This window comes from Poromitra crassiceps (assembly GCF_964638095.1).
Source record: "Poromitra crassiceps genome assembly, chromosome: 15".
Lineage (NCBI taxonomy): Eukaryota > Metazoa > Chordata > Actinopteri > Beryciformes > Melamphaidae > Poromitra > Poromitra crassiceps.
Genome location: NC_139634.1, coordinates 39,373,589 through 39,398,370, shown reverse-complemented (window position 1 = coordinate 39,398,370; position 24,782 = coordinate 39,373,589). Strand labels below are relative to the sequence as shown.

Here is a 24,782-nt window from a genome sequence, read left to right as displayed (position 1 = left end):
TACACAGTAAAGTACACTGTAAAGTACACAGTCAAAGACAGTTCACCTCCTGCATGGTGAGATGGTTGGGGGTGTAGTTCGTTCGGTCAAATAAAAGTTTGCTTTATGTTTAAAAGTTGGTCACCATTCACTTCGATTATTTAGGAGAATTCTGCAACAGTGTTTGCTGTGAAACTCCATGGATTATTTTTGGAGTAAAAAAGTATGGGTGAAGGTACGCTGCCGTAGTATGGTACAACATGTAGCTTACCGTATTCACTTTGGTCATTTATTACACACACAAAAATAACACAACAACTGGGTTTTATTTTGAAAGTCATTACCGGAAGCTGTGTATGTTGTGGGTGCCTTGACTGACTGTCTCGAAGCGGCAGGTCAGAGGGGCTGAATGGGTACTAGAGGGTTTGTCTGCAGGGAGCAGTTATGGCAGGAGTTCTGCACTTCAGTGTGTTTTTATTTCTGCATTGTGGAGCATTTGTTGTCATCTCCAGCAGCCCCACTGAGAACAGCACTGCAGGGACATCTACCGTGGATTCAAACGCAACCTTCACTCCCACTGAAAGCCTTTATTCTGCAGCCAAAACTAACGTTCCTACCACAGAGGTTCCCACCACAGGACTGACGAGCAAACCTGCTCCTGAACATCTGACTGTAAAACCTGAGAAAACCAACAACAACAAAGTGTCCAGCAAAGACGCTGAAGAAGAAGGTCCCTTGGAGTTTGGTGAGTTGACCAAACTGATGTTTTAGGCTACTTAAACTATTTCTATTCAAATGTTGCTGTTCTCGGTTTTAGCCCTAATGTAAATAAATAAACAAACAAACAAATAAATAAATGAAAATTCACTATAATATTCCTATGGGGATTGATGTGTCTATGGTAGGCTACTCAGTGATATAGCTAAGTAACACTACACTGTAACTCTACAGTATTCAATATTATGCCATAGCTAGGGATTTAAAGTTGGCATGTGATATTTGTATAGTATCCTACTAAATGTATTATAGGGCCACTAGCTCACTTTAATTGCAGTTATTAATTGATGTTTGATTGATTGTGTGCTAATTATTCTTGTACACATTGTCCCACACTGTTTCATTACTACAGTTCCCATAAAGAGTGTTAACATTTGAGTGTGATGATGAGTCTTTCTCATGACTAACAAACTTAACAGCCATCAGAACAAAAAAGTATCAAAAATCTTAATTGTGGAACAAATGAGTTGTGCAGTTTGCAAGACAATTGTCTACAAATTATGAGTTGATGGGGATCTTTCAAATTTGAGTCAAATTCTGTCAGTTTTCAGAGTGCAAAAGCACTCTGTTGGTCTTTGCATATCTGTGGTCAGGGTGTCAGTGTCCAGGGGGATGGTGTGTGTGTGTGTGTGTGTGTGTGTGTGTGTGTGTGTGTGTGTGTGTGTGTGTGTGTGTGTGTGTGTGTGTGTGTGTGTGTGTGTGTGTGTGGATGTGTGTGTGTGGATGGGTGTGTGTGTGTGTGTGTGTGTGTGTGTGTGTGTGTGTGTGTGTGTGTGTGTGTGTGTGTGTGTGTGGATGGGTGTGTGTGTGTGTGTGTGTGTGTGTGTGTGGATGTGTGTGTGTGGATGGGTGTGTGTGTGTGTGTGTGTGTGTGTGTGTGTGTGTGTGTGTGTGTGTGTGTGTGTGTGTGTGTGTGTGTGTGTTGAAGCAGTTTGAAACATGACTTATCCTCTGATGAAAACCAGGTGGTCAGTGTGGTGACTTGAGGGAAAAAAGGAATGATGAGATCCCTCACACTGGTCATGTCGGATCATCCAGGAATTTAAAGGAACCCTCCACCGAGCTTTGTATCATTACAAAATCAGTAGTATATCCGAAAACTATAAACAGTTTTGCAGTCATTCATTTAGTTTGACAGTTTTTGAGAGTTGATTTGAGTTAAATTGTGGACCAGTGATGCCATTTGTGCATGAATGACATCACTGGTCCACAACTTAACTCAAACCAACTCTCAATAACTGTCAAACTAAATATATGCTGTGTTGCTTTAAGTTTGTTACACTCATCAGAGGTAAACATCTACAGCTACAGCCCAGAACTTCAGCCAGGCATCAACACAGTGTCATGGTTTAAAGCTGGTTTTCACTACTCACTGTACCTCCCACACCATCCTCCCATGGTGGAAGATGAAGGAACTAACCAATCAGTTAAATGTTGAAATTCTATCAAAATAAGTCCTGCCTGGTGTATCGGATGTATTCTAGGTTGCCTGAATAAAATGTTGGCAGTTTACATTTCTGCAAATCACAGATATGTTGAATGGTACATTTGTGAACCAAAATGTTGCCTATCAACATTCCTAGATAATTTACATGTAGGCTATATCAACATTATACTCTATATAGAGTCTACTATTGAAATAGCATGGTGGCCACTGGCCAGTAAGGGCATTGTGGTCAGGGTGAATGTTCGATCCCAGCATTCCCAAAATCTACATTTCAACCTTGAGTCACATTTTACATTTTTGTTATTTAACTCTAACCCAAACCTTAACCAAGTTGTTTAGTTGCCTAACCACCATGTTGTTTTATTTGCGTATAATGTTTTCAAACTGGAAACTCGACGTCATTTTCGAATTTATGCTGGAAAATGTTAATTTGAAATGTTAATATGCAATGTATTTTTGGGTCACAAATGTTGATCTGCGTGGTTTAGGAGAAATGTAAACTGCCAACATTTTATTCTGGCAACTGTGTTGGAAGTAAAAGTGGACCCAGATGATTCAGGAAAAGTCTTCAGTCATGTTCTGTGAGGTGTGAATGTTTGCTGCTGGTTTGCGTTTATGTAGCCAGGAGGTCCAGCAGGAGCGTTAAGGTAGCAAAGAAGGCCAAAACACCCCTGAAGAAGCCCAAAGTCCTCCACAAGAAGCCCAAAGTCCTCCACAAGAAGCCCAAAGTCAAGACCACCACCAAAGCCCGAGTGAAACAGAGAGTGAGCCAGTCACAGGCTGTGGAGACAGGCCCACGTATGTATGGGATTAGCCCTGAGGTATACAGTATGTGGATCAGACTGGGGTCAAATAGCTGCACATCATTTAACTTCTTGCTCTCACCTGCTTGGAGTACTGTAACAGACTGATGGGATTGACTGCATCAGGACCATTCAGATAGCATCAGCTAAGTTCTTCACCCAGAAATGCATTTTAAATCCACTTCAAATGCTTTCATGAGATTGTCTATAGCTTCAGATCCTGCTGCCATATTTTCACTGCAGGCTCCATCCGCAAAGTCCCTCCTTTTTCATAAAGCTATGTAGCAATCACATTAAAATAGAGAGGCAAAGTGACCGCCTACTTCCTGCTTCAGCGCTGTACCAGAGATTTTCATCCGCCATTTATTTTCCCATAGACATTTCGTAAAATGTTTATAAAAAATAATTGTACTTCGTCAAACCAAACGGTTCTATATTTAGAATCCGGAGAGACCATAGAACATTTCACTCGGACCAAAACAAGAAAAAAACTACATAGAAACAATATTTTCTTTAAATCCGTAATTTTTTTTGCGTTTTGTTTCTAGTGTAATGTTATGTGGTCTCTCCTGTTTCTAAATATATCTGAACCGTTTGGTTTGAACAAATATAACTCTTTTTATAAGCAATTTACGAAATGTCTATGGGAAAATAAATGGCGGATGAAAATCTCTGGTACAGTGCTGAAGCAGGAAGTGACGTTCCACTTTGGCTCTCTATAAAACAGTACTTCCTTAAGGTTGTTGTCCGTCGAGTCGGGATATTTGTGTTCTTCAATATTTTGTCGTTTCCAATTCCGAGCCGTTTTTGTCACGCTAGAGCCTGTAATTTCTGTTCTTCCGGATGTGTGATTATGGGTTTCCCACCTGTAGCCACAGCAGAGGGGGCGCTGTTTCCCCGCTGGGAAGCGGAAGAACAACAGCCATTTTCAATGGAAAAGACTCTGGCTTGACAAACATGTCTCGGAATTGGGAACTACGTAATATTTAATTTTAATTATTAATAATTTAATTTTTTATTGTGATTGCTACACGTATGAAAAAGTAGGGACTTTGTGAATGGAGACCGGGATTGTCCAAACTGGCTGGTGCTCACTGAACTGTCGAATGATGCTCCACCCATCTGGCAGCCAGGGAAGCATCAAACTAACAACAACAATTATATTACAAAAAGCTATTTTTGGAGCCATGTCTGATATGGAATGGATTCACCCAGTGGAGTGGGTCCCATGCTGTATATCTAAAGTAGTGTACTGTGGAGAAGTCAAGCTAATATCTGATATTACCCTCAGGGAGGTAATATCCTCTCCTCCTGCCCTCACAGCTTCACTGTTAGTCTTCAAGGAAAATAAAGACTTTCTGGAAAATAACCTCTGATTATTACCCATTATATGATGAGAAGACTGGAAGCAGCTGCACCTCTCTGTGTTCAGTGGTTATGTGCAGGATGGAGTTTTTGATGTGATGTAACCACCTGCTAAATATACACAATATGTTTGAATGTTATCATGCGCTCACTGTAGCAAACTAAACCATCCAGCAAACATTTGGACATGAATAGATCTAGATAGTCTGTACAACAGCTTGCACCAACATTGAGAGTCCGTGTAAATATAGCGACAAAATCAAAGATATCAGTTCAATGGCTGTAATTGATAGATTATTTGGACGTATTCTGGGTTTTACATTTCAATGTCTCAGTCACATAAATGTCATGATTGAGTTGTCCTTGTGTATGACCTCCTTCACTGCTGAACACTGATCACACTGGTAACGCTGCAGCAGTCTTCTCAATGGTAAGATCATCACAAAGCTTGTTTGCCAGAAAGAGGTTGTGTCTCTTTAACCACTGGCCAAGCATAACTCATAACTGCTTATCTTCCACTACACTGCCTCCTAGAGGGCTGGGTGATATGACTTCAAATCAATATCACGATTATTTCAAACCTTTACCTCATTTACGATGAATGATTATTTAATGATTATTTCATACACTTTTGTAACACTGCCCGTACAGTTCTCTGTACACTGTACTGTATTGTATTGTACTGTATTGTAGTGTGCTGTACTGATATGATACAGTAGGGGGCAGCGTGCAGAGTGCTTAGCAGTACTGATATGATACAGTAGGGGGCGGTGTGCAGAGTGCTTAGCTGTACTGATATGATACAGTAGGGGGCGGGGTGCAGAGTGCTTAGCAGTACTGATACAGTAGGGGGCGGCATGCAGAGTGCTTAGCAGTACTGATATGATACAGTAGGGGGCGGTGTGCAGAGCGCTTAGCAGTACTGATATGATACAGTAGGGGGCGGTGTGCAGAGTGCTTAGCAGTACTGATATGATACAGTAGGGGGCGACATGCAGAGTGCTTAGCAGTACTGATATGATACAGTAGGGGGTGGTGTGCAGAGTGCTTAGCTGTACTGATATGATACAGTAGGGGGCGGGGTGCAGAGTGCTTAGCAGTACTGATATGATACAGTAGGGGGCGGCATGCAGAGTGCTTAGCAGTACTGATACAGTAGGGGGCGGCATGCAGAGTGCTTAGCAGTACTGATATGATACAGTAGGGGGCGGTGTGCAGAGTGCTTAGCAGTACTGATATGATACAGTAGGGGGCGGTGTGCAGAGTGCTTAGCTGTACTGATATGATACAGTAGGGGGCGGTGTGCAGAGTGCTTAGCTGTACTGATATGATACAGTAGGGGGCGGTGTGCAGAGTGCTTAGCAGTACTGATATGATACAGTAGGGGGCAGGGTGCAGAGTGCTTAGCAGTACTGATATGATACAGTAGGGGGCGGTGTGCAGAGTGCTTAGCTGTACTGATATGATACAGTAGGGGGCGGTGTGCAGAGTGCTTAGCTGTACTGATATGATACAGTAGGGGGCGTGGTGCAGAGTGCTTAGCTGTACTATAAGTGAAATGATGAATGATACACGTCTCTCTAGTCAGGGTTCACTAGTTTGTGAAGAGCTTTGTGACTTGGCAGGAAACCACAGGTCAGCAGTAATAAGACTTGTGACTTGGCAGGAAACCACAGGTCAGCAGTAATAAGACCACGACTCTCTGGAGAGAAGCTACATTTCCAGTCACATCTTAGCAGTTCCAGCAGGACTACAAGGCAAAAGGGTGTTAGGGTTTCTAAAGGGAAATACCACTGAAATTTAGTGTTCATTTGATGCTATATTTATAGCCTGGCTGGGAGTTTTAGAATATTTAGATTCCAGTAAAGAATCCTGTAAGAAGTGAGACCGTTGCAGAACCTTCCAGCCGGTGAACTGAGCTGAACCCTCCAGACAACCAGAGTCTGTCTGTCTGGAGCTCCAACACAGCAGCACGAGAAGCTGGACGAGGTTCAGGAAAACTCCACTGTTGTTTCTTGCGCTGTCTCTCTCTCTCTCTCTCTCTCTCTCTCTCTCTCCACACTGGTATCTCTCTCTCTCTCTCTCTCTCTCTCCACACTGGTATCTCTCTCTCTCTCTCTCTCTCTCTCTCTCTCTCTCTCCACACACTGGTGTCTCTCTCTCTCCACACTGGTATCTCTCTCTCTCTCTCTCTCTCTCTCTCCACACTGGTATCTCTCTCCACACACTGGTGTCTCTCTCTCTTCACACTGGTATCTCTCTCTCTTTACTAGTACAGTAGCATCTCTCACTTTCTCCTTTCAGTTCAGTTCAAAGTGCATCATTGGCATGAAATACAGAAGTGCTGCCAAAACAAAGTCACATGATGCAATTTAAATGTCATCAAATTACTATAATTAATACAACAACCAATTATCAGTGAACTGATTTTTGAAATGCATGAATACATAGCATTTCTCTCTCCTCTCTTCACTGTGTTGCTCTGTTTGTGAGACATGTGCAGTATGTGTTGCCAAATCATAGTAAGCAAATAGCTTTCTTAATAACGCATCTGTCTTTCTTTTCACTTAAACGTCCTGAAAATCCTCTTCTCTCTTTTTTACTCACATGCTTTTGAGAGTTGATTGCAAGTATGAGAGCAATTCTCCACTCCCGCTTTTCACTCACAAGGGGGAGTGTGTGTGTGTGTGTGTGTGTGTGTGTGTGTGTGTGTGTGTGTGTGTGTGTGTGTGTGTGTGTGTGTGTGTGTGTGTGTGTGTGCGTGTGCGTGTGCGTGTGTGTGTGTGTGTCATACAAGACCACAGAGCGTGTGTACTGTGTTTGTATGTGTTTGAGCACAAATGGCTACCTGTGTTGTGCAGAGATGGGGACTTGGACTTGTGACTTGGACTTGAGTCGCACTTAAGTCTCACCCACAGTGACTTGAGACTCGTCTTCAAAGACTTGAGACTTGACTTGGACTTGCTCCTCAACGACTTGAGACTTGACTTGGACTTGAGCTCAAAGACTTGAGATTTGACTTGGACTTGCCCCTCAACGACTTGAGACTTGACTTGGACTTGAGCTCAAAGACTTGAGACTTGACTTGGACTTGAGCTCAAAGACTTGAGACTTGACTTGGACTTGAGCTCAAAGACTTGAGACTTGAGTTGGACTTGACCTCAAAGACTTGAGACTTGAGCTCAAAGACTTGAGACTTGACTTGGACTTGAGCTCAAAGACTTGAGACTTGACTTGGACTTGAGCTCAAAGACTTGAGACTTGACTTGGACTTGAGCTCAAAGACTTGAGACTTGACTTGGACTTGAGCTCAAAGACTTGAGACTTGACTTGGACTTGAGCTCAAAGACTTGAGACTTGAGTTGGACTTGACCTCAAAGACTTGAGACTTGAGCTCAAAGACTTGAGACTTGACTTGGACTTGCCCCTCAAAGACTTTAGACTTGACTTGGACTTGCAAAAAATGACATGTGGGCATCTCTGTTGTGCGTGTTAGTGTGTTTTCTTCTGATGTAGTAATAATATGCAGCTGTTGTCTCTGTCAGAATGTCCTCCTCTGGGTCTGTTGTCTCTGTCAGAATGTCCTCCTCTGGGTCTGTTGTCTCTGTCAGAATGTCCTCCTCTGGGTCTGTTGTCTCTGTCAGAATGTCCTCCTCTGGGTCTGGAGTCTCTGAGGGTGAAAGACGTCCAGCTGAGGGCGTCGTCCTTCAAGCGGCGCGGCCTCGGCCCGCACCGCGGACGCCTCAACATCCAGGTGAGCTGAAGGAGGAAGCTCATTCATAACAATACAGATTCTGTCCTGTCTGACGACCATGTGTTCTGTTTTGTAAGCTAAAGCTAACTAGCTTAAAATGATTTCAAGTCTTATTGTAGAAGTGCAAATATCTGACATAATCCATCATGTGTCAGTGTTGGAGACTGTGAGACACTTTATGCTAGACGACCAATGCCTTTCCAATAAAGCTCTTTCAGAGAAAGGCATAAAAAAATGAGGCAAAAAGACCAATTGCCAATAGGCCTATATAGTGTGCATAACACAGATGAGATATTTATTGAGACAAACTCTGAGAGCAACAACAGAAAAAAATCTAACTACAAACAAATGCTATTTACATAATGTCTCCATTGACAGACATTACATTAAGAATAACGTGCAAAATACGTGCAACTTTCCCAACAGAACAGACTTTTCTGTGCTGCTTTTGACTGGGAACTGATCATTTCATCGAGATACATGTGATGGAATTTGTGTTGAGATAACGTTGACTAAGATAATGTAAGCTTGTTGGCTATAGTATCTGGTGAGCTAGCCATCGCTGTCTTGTTAATATACATCTCTAGTGTGGTTGTTTGTGCACGTGTGTGCGTGTGCGTGTGCGTGTGCGTCTGTGTCTGTGTGTGTGTGTGTGTGTGTGTGTGTGTGTGTGTGTGTGCGTGCGCGCGTGTGTGTGTGTTGTATTGCAGTCTGGTATAGAGGATGGTGATATATATGATGGCGCCTGGTGTGCGCAGCACAGAGACCAGGACCAGTGGCTGGAGGTGGACGCTCTGCGGCCGACCCGCTTCACCGGCGTCATCCTGCAGGGCCGCGCCTCCATCTGGAGGTCAGCTCAGGTCAAAGGTCACATTCTAGAATCAAAGTGTTTCTCCAAATGGTGCAATAGGTCCACAGAAAATCACAGGCTTCTCTCTGTTGTCCTTGTTCTTGCTTTCTTATTTTTCACTAAAATAGCTTTATGTCGTGTTTTAGATTAAAGCCTCTTCCTTACTCTTTATTTTCTCCTGTTACATACATGATTGCAGTTATAGTTTTGCTCAGTGATGTTTATATATATATATATATAATGATGTATATATAATGACGTATATATATATATATATACGTCATTATATATATATATATATATATATATATATATATATATATATATATATATATAATGACATCTCTTGTACGTCTTGTTCACACACAGCTGGGACCTTGTGTATACCTACAAGGTGCAGTTCAGTAACGACACGCTGGTCTGGAAACCTTGTATGAACGGGACTGAAGAGGCGGTGAGTTCTCTGAATACGTTATTTTAACCTTCATGTATTTAAATGACTGAGCCCATATGCCCCAGTACATGTTTGTTGATTGATTGATTGGTTGATTGATTGATTGATTGATTGATTGATTGATTGGTTGATTGGTTGGTTGGTTGTTTATTCATTGTGTCATGCACTTTTGACAGTGCCCAGCCCACATGGGCTTACAAGATACACAACATACAAAATATACAATACAACATAAGCCAGCGCTATAGTCGCACAGCTAAATCACAATATAACATACTCCTGAAACAACAAAACAGATCATTACATCACTTTCTAAACAGAACCTTCTGCCTTTGCTGCCAGGCCTGGTGCATACACCCATAAGACAAGCAGAGTTTCCTAACACTGTGTGTGTGTGTGTGTGTGTGTGTGTGTGTGTGTGTGTGTGTGTGTGTGTGTGTGTGTGTGTGTGTGTGTGTGTGTGTGTGTGTGTGTGTGTGTGTGTGTGTGTGTGTGTGTGTGTGTGTGTGTGTGTGTGTGTGTGTGTGTGTGTGTGTGTTCAAAGAGAGTTCAAACCTGCAGGTTGTTATGTATTCATTCACTCCATCAACATAATGCCTATTGTCAACTACAGTGAACATTCTAAATGCAATTTAAGTGCTTAATTGCAATTAATATGGATGGAAACTAAAAATTACAATATATGATTAGGCATGATTAAATGATTAATTGTGCAGTGCTAAATTGGGGCTTCGTCTGGGGTTCTTGTACATGGGGAAGTTTGTGAAGCCTTGACAAGCTGATAATTCAGTCGGATTCGTGTATGATTGATGTTTAGGTATTTGAAGGGAACCAGGATTCAGTGACACCTGTGCTGGCCCTGTTCAACACGTCCACGGTGGCCCGTTACATCCGGATCAACCCGCAGTCCTGGTACGAGAACGGCACTGACGGGTCCATCTGTCTGAGAGCAGAGGTGCTGGGCTGCACACTGCCAGGTACAGGCACAGTTTGGATCCAGCAACCATTCTGCTCAGAAGGGCTGGTTCTCTGGTCCATGGTGGAAAATCACTTTTCTGAGGCAGGGACTCAAGTCACTTGACTGTGACTCGAGTCAGACTCGAGTCAGACTCGAGTCACAGTTTTAATTGCTTGATACTTGACTTGATTTATGAAGAGAAGACTTGACACTTGTCTTGACTTGATTTATGAAGAGAAGACTTGACACTTGTCTTGACTTGATTTATGAAGAGAAGACTTGACACTTGTCTTGACTTGATTTATGAAGAGAAGACTTGACACTTATCTTGACTTGATTTATGAAGAGAAGACTTGACACTTGTCTTGACTTGATTTATGAAGAGAAGACTTGACACTTGTCTTGACTTGATTTATGAAGAGAAGACTTGACACTTGTCTTGACTTGATTTATGAAGAGAAGACTTGACACTTGTCTTGACTTGGGTTCTGCTGACTTGGGACTTGACTCTGACTGAAAGGTTTCTAAAGTCTTGACTTGAGATCTTTGTGTTTGTGTTAAATGACTGACTGAAACTTGAAAGTGATGAGATTTGTTCCAGGAGACGACTGAATTTAAGATATTAAATTGATAGGCTACTGGACTTTGTTCTGACTTGACTTTAGACTTGTGACTCAAGACTTCAGATTGACTTGGTCACACTCTGACATTTTTATATTTAGATTTGCACGGGAAGTGAACCAGGGCTTGTAAACAAAAGTCACATGGGCTTCCAAGTACCTCATTAATTGAAGTTTTGATCACCTATTACCATTTTGGTAGTTGGGGGGGGGGGGGGGGGTCAAAACTAATTTGATAACAGTCCATGTAACCTTGGCAACATGAGGACATCGTGGTTAACAGTTGTCCTACTCTGTCTCCTAGATCCTAACAACATCTACGCATGGCAGACAGAACCGACAGAGTCCAGAGACAAACTGGACTTCAGACACCACAACTACAAGGAGATGAGAAAGGTACAAGAGATATCTTAAACCTTATGATGCTTGATATGTTGGTGATATCCTATTTCCTGATACAAGAATAATGATGTCAGTGATGATGAGCATGCTCTTTTGATGATGATGATGTTAAACATGCTTTTATTGTGGTAAAACATTCTCCTCGTTCATTTCTGCAGTCAGAATCAATAGAACCCTGATCACAAAATGATGATGAATTGTCCAGGAGTTAATCTCAGTGACAGTGGTGTAGAGAAGGACATATTGACGATGTAGACTTTGTAGAGAGTTTTATGCTACATGCTGACACACATGGTAAAATGACTACAAGCCCTAATACAGTGCAAATAAACACTTAATGAATCGACACTTGCAACACTTAATATTCTCTACAGTCATTTACACAGGAAACACAAATATTCACAAATTAATGTAGAAGCATCCAAAGCCTCCGCAGAAAGTTTGTGTCCAGCTAAAACTGCAGTCTGCTGCGTAGCTACAGTACAACCATCCTCTGTTGGTTTAGCAGTGAGTGTAGACAGCTGAGGTCTGTAGGTCTGAGCTGCCACAGTGTGTGGTCTGGTCTGTCTCACCAAACAACAAATATGATGTGAGGTTTCACTCCTCTCCCATCCTCACTGGGCTGCCAGCCACTACCAGCGGGCTGTTTGGAGAGAGCGTAGTAGTGGATTTGACAAGACATGGCTCGTCTAAGCCCACAGGAACAAACACAACCTCCCCACAACACAACACCAGACCAAGAGATATGATACCCAGGGGGTGATACAGGGTGGTGTGTGGTGGTATATTTTCGGTGCTGTTTGTTTTTTAGCAGGATTACGGAAAAACTACAGATTCGATTTTCATGAAACTTGGTGGAAGGGTAGCATGGGCCAAGGAAGAACCCATTACATTTTGGAGCGGATCCGATCCGGGTCGGGTCAGTGGGAGGGGGCGGGGCTGGGGAAAAGGAGTCGTATAGTCTGAGTGATTCAAAGAGAGAGTGGCACCAGCGGAAGTCCAAAGCTATTGTGTGTGTGTGTGTGTGTGTGTGTGTGTGTGTGTGTGTGTGTGTGTGTGTGTGTGTGTGTGCGTGCGCGCGTGCGTGCGTGCGTGCATGAGAGAGAGAGAGAGAGAGAGTGAATAGTTCCAGGAAGTACATTTGTATGATTGTTGCCGGGGGCCAAAAAAACCATTGTCATCCCGTAACCTCTCATTTTATCACTACATTAAATCATTGAAAAAAGGTCTTAAAAAGTATTGAATTTAATTTCAGGATTCCTGCATATACCCTGAAGTAAAATGGTGTGGTTTGTCTTAGACCTCCCGGGCCAGGCAGAACCATCATACACACACACACACACACACACACACACACACACACACACACACACACACACACACACACACACACACACACACACACACACATACACACACACACACACACTATAGCTTTGGACTTCCGCTGGTACCACTCTCTCTTTGAATCACTCAGGCTATACGACTCCTTTTCCCCAGCCCCGCCCCCTCCCACTGACCCGACCCGGATCGGATCCGCTCCAAAATGTAATGGGTTCTTCCTTGGCCCATGCTACACCCTTCCACCAAGTTTCATGAAAATCGAATCAGTAGTTTTTCCGTAATCCTGCTAAAAAACAAACAGCACTGAAAATATACCACCACACACCACCCTGTATCACCACCTGGGTATCATATCTACTCTAGGTCTGGGCTGTGTTGTGGGGAGGTTGTGTTTGTTTGTAAAAAGTATTGAATTTAATTTCAGGATTCCTGCATCTACCCTGAAGTAAAATGGTGTGGTTTGTCTTAGACCTCCCGGGCCAGGCAGAACCATCATACACACACACACACACACACACACACATACACACATACACGCGCACGCGCACACACACACACACACACACACACACACACACACACACACACACACACACATACACACACACACACATACACACATACACGCGCACGCGCACACACACACACAAAGAGATGTATTAACAAGACAGCGATGGCTAGCTCACCAGATGCTATGTCCAACAAGCTAACGTTATGAAAACACAAATTCCATCATGTTTATCAGTGATGAAATGAATACCAGCCCCGTTGTTGCGGCTGGTAAAAACAACTGTAATGGTCTAACTTGAAGAATTGCACATAACAACATACTTTACTGTTTATTGGAGGATGATAATAGCGGAAAAGTTTTTGTTCCCATTAGCCTACATTTGAGCTATTTAGCTGAGTGACAACGTGAGCAGATAGGTGGGTGTAACTGCAACATTGTAAAAAAAAAAAAAAAAAGATTAGGCAAACTCAGATATCACACAAAAAAATATCCTGCCTTCCCCCCCCCATGCTTTACAAATGACTCTGAGAGTTTCTCCTCCCTCTGGTCACCAGTCCACTTCTTCCTTTTTCCCCCAGCTGATGAAGTCAGTGAACGAGGCGTGTCCCAACATCACCCGCATCTACAGCATCGGCAAGAGCTACAAGGGTCTCAAGCTGTACGTCATGGAGATCTCCGACAACCCCGGAAAACACGAACTGGGTGAGGCTACAGCACTGTGACATAAAGAGAGTAAGCTACAATGCTATACATTCGTTTTGGAAGGAAAGAGAAATTCTTCATCATTCTTTATCTCTAAAAAGCACCAATATGTATTTTTAATTTTGCAATGTAAATTATTTTGTAGCCATTATCTTTATAAATAGTAAACGGACTGGATTTATATAGCGCTTTTACAAGTCTGACGACCGCTCGCTTTACAGTGCATTCGCGCTCCCATTCACACACCGATGGCGTCTGCAGCCGTGCAAGATGCTAACTGCTCATCAGGAGCAGTTAGGGATTCAGTGTCTTGCGCAGGACACTTTGAGATGTAGCTCTTCGCTTTGCGTGCTCCGTGCGCTCATTGCTAGCTTTGCGTGCTCCGCGCGCTCATTTTTAGCGCTCCGTGCGCTCATGTTTAGCGGCGCACACTTCGCCGCCCGTGTGCCTGCATGCGCAGTTGAACCCCTCCACCTTATTATAGTAGTGAGATAGTATAATGTTATTTTTTTGTTTGGACTTTCCTTCTCTCCACCCTCACCGTTTTTCATGGCTCAAAAGTTAACAAGATTCAAGATCAAGATTCAAGATTTTTTATTGTCACTCCATGGTACAAGTATCACGTGTGAAATTCTTGTGCTGTGGACTCCGTTTACAACATAGTACAAATATAACAGGGCATATGAGTGCAAAAACAACAAGAGACACAACAAGCAATAAGGCAGTATAGTGATAAGACAAGTCAGAGACAGTGGCATATTCACTGCACATAGGTGCACATGTCATGTGCATACTTTAGACGTGCTTAAACATTTTAAATTTGGCGTATTTGACATACAGGTGCAAATAGCATATTCCTTATTAAACATACAATTAAACATTAGACATACGTAACGGCCACGTGTAAAAGCGACTCCGCCCATTGAGGTTTAACTCGACCAATGGGATTGTTTCTGGCTATGAAATGCTATGAATGTTGATGTCAGTGAAACTCCAATCTGCCGTGTGCTTCGCATACTGCTGCCACACCGCTTCTCCTCCAATGAGAGGAGTCGTTTGCACTAATGAAGGACAGATGCCGGGTCAGAGGGGATTTCCACAATGGCTGCCAGTGTACAGCAGCCCTCCTAACTGACAGACAGGCCTGCACTGTGCAGAGTGTGAACCCACACACCCTAACTGACAGACAGGCCTGCACTGTGCAGAGTGTGAACCCACACATCCTAACTGACAGACAGGCCTGCACTGTGCAGAGTGTGAACCCACACATCCTAACTGACAGACAGGCCTGCACTGTGCAGAGTGTGAACCCACACATCCTAACTGACAGACAGGCCTGCACTGTGCAGAGTGTGAACCCACACATCCTAACTGACAGACAGGCCTGCACTGTGCAGAGTGTGAACCCACACATCCTAACTGACAGACAGGCCTGCACTGTGCAGAGTGTGAACCCACACATCCTAACTGACAGACAGGCCTGCACTGTGCAGAGTGTGAACCCACACATCCTAACTGACAGACAGGCCTGCACTTTGCAGAGTGTGAACCCACACATCCTAACTGACAGACAGGCCTGCACTGTGCAGAGTGTGAACCCACACACCCTAACTGACAGACAGGCCTGCACTGTGCAGAGTGTGAACCCACACACCCCGGGGTCGCTCTCTGTTTGCACTCGGATGTTTTCTTTGCCCGCCTGCAGCAGATCGGATACGTTTCCCCGCCAAAATACACCATACAGTGGCAGAGTATATAGGCTACTATGAAAATGATGTAGGCCTAACTGTATGTCAAAACAAGTCAAGTGTATTCATCTTAAAGGACGCATATGATGTTGAATTGGATGCCTCTTTGATTATAAAGGAGCTGGATGATGTGCTATCATGGTTAGGCAACTAAATCCACACAATCCAGATTAGAAACAAAGTCACAAACGCTCCATTTACACCTGGCATTAACATGTGTTCTGGGGTGATCAGATTGCAATGGGATATCGCTGTACCGCATGGAAGTACAGGTGTAAATGCACCCAAGACACATTGAGAACGGATTGTGATCCGATCGGCCAAACCACCTCAGGGACACATTGTTACCACATTGAAATAATAATAACTGACACGTTTTAACAATGGAATAAATCCCCCCCGCCTCCGCCACACACACACACACACACACACACACACACACACACACACACACACACACACACACACACACACACACTCTGCTCTCTGCTCAGTCTGCTTGAGCTAATTCCTTTGTTCACCTCAAAGTACTGTAGACTGTTTTCCCGCCCAGAGACTAAATTTAGTCTTATGCAATCTAATATTCCACAGCCTGAGATTTCTGCCTGGTTGTGTCATCTGCCAGCGGTTACAGTAGGAACACGCTAACTGGGTTCAAAGCTGCTCCCTCCCTTCCTCTGGCTTATGTAACACTGTGAATACCTTTCCCTGTTTTATTAAAGTGCCCGTGTAATTCTCTTTCTTTATTGTGAAGACCGACAAACAAAAGGGAGGAAGGAGAAATCATTTAACAGGAGAGGATGCGAGGGTTTACTGGTCACCATCCTAGATGCTCAGCCTTGGGAATTTTACGGTCAGCAGTTTTTTTAGAGAACACTTTCTACCCACAATGCAGCAGAAGAAACCAGAAACCCTTTATAATATCCATGTGCAGGAGTCTAGTCAAAACATGTGTTTTATCTCAGTCAGGTAGTGATACCGGAGATCCCTTAAGATCTGTACAGACTATAACTATAACAGATTTTGACCCAACAAATCAGGATGCCCCTGATTTGGAAGATGAAGTGTGATTTTACATCATATTATTTTGTCTTATGGAATCACTCCATGGCTTCTTGAATTTCCGAGCACTCGTTTTGGACTCTTGACTGCAACGATAATAAACACATGGTTTCCATTAGACATGCATCATGACTACCAGAACCCCCTGAGGGATGGAGACCATTTACTAGACTGAGCAGAGCCCATATCAAACAGTGATACTTCACCTCACCTCCACTGCTGAGAACAAGCAGCAGACAACATCTAAAAACCTATTATAATTACACAGGAACACACATGTAATTACATGTGTTTACACACATGTAATTACATGTGTGTTCATGTCGAATTACAAAGGGTTGTAACTAGGGACCTGTAAAATAAAGGGGTACCCATATTTTTCCACTTAAAAGTGGTGTTTTGTTTTGCCACGAGGGGTTTTATTTTGAAATTTTTTGTGTCCAGTTCCAATGACTGTATGTGAATCCAATATCCTGGATAATCATGAATTTCCTCCTCTATCAGTCACAAAAATAAACCAATAAAATAAAACGGAACTATTTCCAACTGCACCACCAGGTGTGACATCCTGAAATGTATACGTTTGAAAAACATTCCTGTAGCGTTGCTCTCCTTGAGTATTGACACAGACGTCTCCTGTGCTTCCTTCAGTCTCCAAGACATTTGCAAACATCAGGCTTCCAGACAATCTCCAAGCTAAACAAATAGGAATTCATTCATTCCTGGGCCTGAGTAAAACATAAAAAACATTAAAAAAATAAAAAATAGTGTAGCATAGTATAATAGTTGGACCTTGTGTGTGTGTGTGTGTGTGTGTGTGTGTGTGTGTGTGTGTGTGTGTGTGTGTGTGTGTGTGTGTGTGTGTGTGTGTGTGTGTGTGTGTGTGTGTGTGTGTGTGTGCTGTCAGATCTGCAGCAGGAGAAACTCCACATCATTTAGCAGTGGGCCTGCACTGAAGCTCCAAACAGTCCTAGGGAGGACGTGTTAGATTTCTGAACTACCTGCCAAAACACTGTATCAGTGGTAGAGCCAGGCAGACTAAAAGACCGCGGTCAGTGGAGGACTGAGATCTGTGCAGCTCTGTGTTGACACCACAGATACTGTCGGCTATTTGAAGTTTTGAGGAGGCCTATGTTACATTTTGATAATACTTTAAACAAACAATTTTGATTTGGAATGAAAACTGCTTTTTTGAAAAGATATCCAGTATAATGTTTGTGGTTTCTCATGCTCTGTTGTATGATAAATATACTGTAGATAGCTAGTGTTGGGCAAGTTACTTTCAAAATGTGAAATACTACATATTACTAGTTACTTTTATTCACAATATTACTGACTGTGTAGAGTAACTCGTTACTTATGACACTACTTTTGCATTACTTTCACCAAAATAACAGCAGTAGCAGAATGACATCGCCGCCCCAGAACCAAGCCCAAAACTTTTTTCCACAGTCTTGAAGTCAGTGTAAACCGTCCAAAATTCTAAATGTTCCCCTTTTCCTTTGTTATTGTCATTAGTGGTTATTTGCATAAAAACACACAATTTGATTAGGAAATGATTGTATCCTTATTTAAATATGTGCTTTGATAAAACAAAAATGTAACTCAATTTGTAGCTTGTGTTACTTGACATAGTAACTGATATAATATTACTGAAATCCTATTAGTCATAAGTTATATTACTGAGTTACTGCTAAAAGTAATATATTACATGTAATATGTTACTTTTGTAACGAGTTACCCTCAACACTGTAGATAGACAGACAGACAGACAGACATACAGACACAATAAGACACAGCATAATAAACGCTAAGGAATTGACCTGTGTTTAACAATGAGAACATCATTCTAACCCTACCTCTGTGCCCGTGTTTGGCGCCCCCTGCAGGCGAACCGGAGTTCCGCTACGTGGCCGGGATGCATGGGAACGAGGCGCTGGGTCGGGAGCTCGTGCTCAACCTGATGGAGTACATATGTCAGGAGTACAAACGTGGTGACCAGCGCATCGTCCGCCTGGTCAAGGAGACTCGCATCCACCTGCTGCCCTCCATGAACCCCGATGGATACGAGATGGCCTTTAGAAAGGTGCCTGGAACCACATTTACTGCAGGACTTCAGTCACAAATTAATGTTTCGGTCACCAGTGGCGTATTGACCCCAGAGAAGCTTAATAATGTAGCCTACGTGGGGCAAAAACAAAAAAACACTGCATGTTTTACTCCGGTGAGGTCAAGGAAAAGGTAGGAAAAGGAGTTAGGAGTGACTATTCGGATTCAGCCCAGGAGTCACACAAAAATGTATTTCTCAAATGGCCACTTGAGGCAGACTGCAAGAGCGAGTCATTCCCCATTCACCCCCATGTTAGAATGTCTGTATTTTCGCCATAAATAAACATACGGCCTTTACGGCCTTTTTTTTACGGCCTTGTTAAAAAAAACAGTTTTAGTTTGTATAGCTAATTTCACCTTTCATGACAACTGTACTGGCGTGAAATTTGATAAGTCTGTAACTCACCTGTTTAGAGTAAAATAGACGATAGAAAATAATATGTTTTGCGTGTGATTGACACCGACTGTGGGAAACCCCTGGTCTTGCGCCATTTCGAGCGAGCTGCGCAAGGGCCCCAAGATGGCGACGGCCACACTCCCATACTCTAGGCTTCAAAACGAGAGTCAAAAAAGCAATGGGTGACGTCACGGTGACTCCGTCCATATTTCTTATACGGTCTATGGCCAAAACACTGCAACAGCAAGAAATGGACAGGCAAATGTCACAGACTATATCCTTAACTCTCCTGATGAACTGAGTCCATATGTGCACGTGATTATGAAGTGTGCAGTGTAGTGTGCGTGTAACCCATGTTGTGTGTCACCTGCAGCCGGGAATCGAACTCGGAACCTCCAGCATGGGAGGCGGACGCTCTAGCAAGGAGGCTAAACGCCGTACGGGCTCTAATACGTCACTAGAGCCTCGAGCTGAACCCAAAAATGACTTTTCTTTTCTTTTAGTTCAAATACCTGGGTATGCAGTGCACCTATTTAATGATGTATGCAAAACAAATCACAACAATCTAATTTCTTTAGTTTTTCACACACATTTTTCAAGATTTCATTGATAACAGTAATGTACAGTTTGCTGACGTCACCTAGTACTATAAAATTTCTACCCCATTTCAACCAATCATATCACGACATGCAGCTGTCAATCAAATCTTCATTTCAGGATAATTTTCTCTTCCAAATGAAGTAGAAAATGGCGCCTAGTGCCTGTCATCTGGCAGAATTCCTATCCCATAATCTAACTACTAACTTGGCCAATTGTTAGAAACATGAACAAAAAACAAAAACTATAATCTCTAAGAATGCAAAGAAATGCAACTGGCTCGTTAAAACACGCATTCCAGGGATATCGTAGCGATAATGGCGCGCGCATCCGAGAGCTTGGTTGTCAGGGGTCGCACTTCGGAGATTCCAGGCCGACGTGCTGCACTCTCCGCTCGGCAACACGAAGGCAGCTGGCAGCCTGCGGCTCGCTGAGCTCCGATCCTCCCATCAAAAGGCTCTTCCCGAGGGGAGCGCCACAACACACTGAATCCCACTCGATTTGGAGGCGGAACACGCCATGATTGGCCAAAGCCCAATCCAGTCCCCAGAATTGTCAAATAAAATCATCGACATGATACTATGACCCGCCTCTCAACCTGTCATCTTAGACAAACTATGTTTTCAGTCTGAGACGGACTCATTATGCACGTGACGGACAGGTTCAGTTCGACTTTAAGGCATCGGGGAGTGAGTTTTACTCACTGCACAGCACTGATACTGTTACCCGCGTACCCGAGTGATTAGGCCCATCATGGCATCAAAACCTCACTGCAGCCCCTGTACAGTACCTTCATGTGAGAAGCTTCAGTTTTGGCAGCCCTGCTGTTTTAATCCGCAGGGCTCGGAGCTGTCCGGCTGGGCCCTGGGACGCTACAGCTATGAGGGGATCGACATGAACCACAACTTTGCTGACCTCAACTCAATCATGTGGACCGCCATCGAGCTGGAGACAGACAAGTCCAAACTCATCAACCACTACTTCCCCATCCCAGAGCAGTACACCTCCGAGGAGGCCTTTGTAAGTCTTTGTTATAGGCTATGTTCTTATCTTAAAAAGAAAGAAAAGAAAGAAAAATCATCACTTTCCTTTATATATTTTGAGTGAACTATAGATTTACTTGATCTCCTTATTATCGGTTGCTGGTCAGATTTAATGGGAAATCTGCATGATTGCTTTACAAGATTTGCAAAACATGAAGATACATTTATGGGATATACAGTATGGTCCTAGTTTTGAGAAAGTACAACACCCAGGTTTTGAAGTAAGCAGTGCGGGTCCTTCTCCCCCGTCCCGCCTCTCCATATGCATACGCTGCTCCTGATTGGTCTATCCTCTCATGCTACAAACGGACACCTCGTGCTACAAAATGGACAAACACGTCGCGTATAGAAAGGGCTGCACTGCTTAAAAAGTGTCAATATAAAAGGAGCTACACCCCTGACTTGATCTCCAACCCTGACACCACCAGGTGGCGTCAGAGACCCGCGCCGTCATCAGCTGGATGCAGAACATCCCGTTTGTCCTCAGCGCCAACTTCCACGGCGGCGAGCTGGTGGTCACCTACCCTTACGACATGACGCGGGACTGGGCGCCCCGCGAGCACACGCCCACCGCCGACGAGAGCTTCTTCCGCTGGCTGGCCACGGTGTACGCCAGCACCAATCAGGTTCATCCTCCTGTTGTCATTGTACCATTTTGCATCCTTTCAGTAATATATTACATGTAATATGTTACTTTTGTAATGAGTTACCCCTAACACTGGCTATGGAACAGGCCTCTTGAAATGTATTGATGATGATTGAGATTTTGTTTTCAGATGTTATGAATCTACAGGCAAGAGAATCAAAACAAGTCCAATTTTGGATTACTAAAAGATTTCCTTCATACTTTGAATAATGCCAGTCACTTACAGTTACTGCTAAAGTGTTCATTCTCACTAGAAAAATATATTTACTTGAAACAGAGAGGTAATTTTATATTGGTCAGGTGACGGTCCAAACTCCCCAAAAGTCATTGCAGCCCTTTAAGTCATTTGTTGACATTTTTATTTCTTTACAAACTCAGTGTTGTATAATAGATCTACTGAATGATGAACTTCCGCCGATGATTTCTTGATCTTAAAATGCACACATAGTAGTTTGTACATTAACTCTTCGTTATGCACATTCACAACCGTGCTGATCAGTCGCTACACACTGTTTGGAGACACCTTCAACCAGCATCTTCAGGAAAGCCAGTGGATGAATGAAGCGTATAGGATGGAGAGAGGCTCCTGTCAACAGTTTGCATTGTTATCATGTCTTCTAACCAGGTGATGTCCAACCCAGACCGCCGACCCTGCCACAACAAGGACTTCATCAGATATAATAACATCATCAATGGAGCCGACTGGCACACCGTACCAGGAAGTAAGTGTTTGTTCGTTCGTTCATTCGCGCGCGTGCGCGCGTGTCTGTGTCTGCGTGTGTGTGTGTGGCGCGCGTGTGTGTGTGTGTTTTCATTCAAGCATTTTCATATGGGACAATGAAAGGGATAGAGTCTAACCCTTTCATCTAACCGTTAGACAAATAGACAGAAAGGGTTAGACCTGTGCCAATTCTGGGTTAGACATGTTAGATGTATATATTTATGTTGCCTACTCTCGTCAGAATTAGGGTTGCAAGTTTCATCTTGGAATTTAGTAAATGTAATTGTCCTGTTTTTACTCAATACAGTACAAAATATACACAATATGCAATAAATACATCCCGTGCATTTCACAATGTACATTATAATACATTTTATAAAACAAAAACTCTACGCAACATGGTTTTCAGTTCAGTTATCACACAGGCATGTCTCGCATGTATCATACATCTATTATACTTGTACTTATACTTATACTTATACTTATTTAATTTACACTTTTTACTAGATTACATTACTACATTACACTACGCAAACACCGCATGTCTTAATACTGTGGGAGGAAAGCCATGCAAAAACACATATCTGTTTTTTCTCCTTCCAGGCATGAATGATTTCAGCTACCTTCACACCAACTGCTTTGAGGTGACGGTGGAGCTCTCGTGTGATAAGTTTCCTCACGCCAGCGAGCTTCCCATCGAGTGGGAGAACAACAGAGAGTCTCTACTGATTTACATGGAGCAGGTCTGTCTACCTGCATGGCAGCTTCCCTTGGGTTCTACTAAACGGCCCTCTTTCATCTTCTTTGCTAAACTCACGAGGCAGCTGAATTCGCGTGAGATCATGAGATCACGATCACATGACGAATCCATCTTGTCACGCTCCAATCTATTGGTTTGAATCTGAACCACCGGCGGTTCGCACCAATCAGCGTCCTATGAGGCAGCTAGGGGCGGGCTTTGGTGTGACGGCAGCGATGGTTCGCAGATGGTTATGTGAAAACAAACCATCTGTTAACATCACTTTACTAATTTACTGTTCCTCTTTTTTTCCTGTATCTTTTACAACTATTATTACTAATTGTACAATTTCTTAAACTTCCTCATTCTTTCTCTTCTCCTCTGGCTTCCCTCCTTCTTATTGGTCTGCTTTCTGTTCTTCCATTTTATTGTTTTCTCCTGTTTATTGCATATTTTAATATGATTACAATCCAGCCATCATTATACGGCGAATACAGCCCAACTCTTGAAACTGTGATGTCTCATCTCCAATCAAAACATCTGCTTATTGTGTCAAAAAGTCAATAATAATACCATGAATATTAATATTAATTAAAAGTTATTTGTGGCTTATTTACCAGTGCATTGGTATTTTAGTCTCTGTTTGCGAGACAAGAGTGTCGTCTCACACTTGTGCTTTTATTTGTTGTAGGTCCACCGTGGACTTAAGGGTGTGGTCCGTGACAAAGACACAGAGGCGGGTATAGCAGACGCCATCATCAAAGTCGACGACATCGATCATCACATTAGATCAGGTACATTCATGTGTTCTTACGTTACTCACGTATAATAAGCAGGGCTAATATGCTCTGCTAATCAAATGCAATTCCAAAATCTAATTAAAAACCAGTTGCGTGAAACCAAAATCACTGGTGCGTTTCCGGATGCCTTGCCATCCACAAAGTGCTTAACAAGGTAGAAATGGCATATTTTTAGCATGGCAATTTTGTCACAGAGTGCTTTACAACACTAGAATAGAATAGAATAGAATAGAATAGAATAGAATAGACGATGGCTACATGCTGATGTAGCTTACGATCCACAGCCAAAATCTCCTGTCAGTCAGTGGTTCTACATTTTTCTCACATGAGGGACCCCTAAACTGACAAAGATTAGACCAGGGACCCCTATTTAATAGGATTTTGTCCCACGGTCCCCCATAATAGGATTGATGCTTTTAGATGTTTTATTACAGAAAGTGTATAAAACCCATGACCAAAATAGTCATTATGTTACTTATGAATGAATTATAGCGAAAATAAATTACCCCCCATTTTTGGCTGGGGACCCCGTCCCCCTGGAACCCCCTCAAGGACCCCTGGGGGTCCCCGGACCCCCATTTGAGAACCACTGATTTAGGTCATGTGCTGAGTGTTCATTTGACTGCCATCTCTCCTCCTGCAGCGGCCGACGGCGACTACTGGCGGCTGCTGAACCCCGGCGAGTACCAGGTGACGGCCAGCGCGGAGGGCTACTACCCCTCCACCCGCACCTGCCGGGTCATGTACGACCACTACCCCACGCTCTGCGACTTCCGCCTCACCAAGACGCCCAAACAGAGGCTGAAGGAGATTCTGGCCAAGGGGGGCAAAATCCCCAAGGACCTGCAGCTCAGGCTGCGCCAGCTACGCCTCCGCAAGCTTCGTGTCACCACCAAGGCCATCAACCAGAGACGCGCTGCCGCCGCCGCTGCCAGGAGAGCGAGGAGCGAGTGA

At 43.4% G+C, this 24,782-nt stretch overlaps 1 protein-coding gene across 1 annotated transcript; it reads left to right on the top strand.

The window, feature by feature from the left end:
• Nucleotides 1-204: 204 nt before the first annotated feature.
• On the top strand, nt 205-24,782 carry LOC310790221 (putative carboxypeptidase X1; the record flags this gene model as incomplete). Its single annotated transcript, XM_083651894.1, has 16 exons — nt 205-214; nt 578-724; nt 2,825-3,001; nt 8,016-8,125; nt 8,836-8,975; nt 9,345-9,429; nt 10,247-10,406; nt 11,312-11,403; nt 13,843-13,966; nt 18,666-18,862; nt 20,720-20,899; nt 21,351-21,548; nt 22,194-22,290; nt 22,893-23,032; nt 23,720-23,822; nt 24,472-24,782. The coding sequence occupies 16 exons, from the start codon at nt 205-207 to the stop codon at nt 24,780-24,782; spliced, it is 2,271 nt and encodes a 756-aa protein (XP_083508020.1).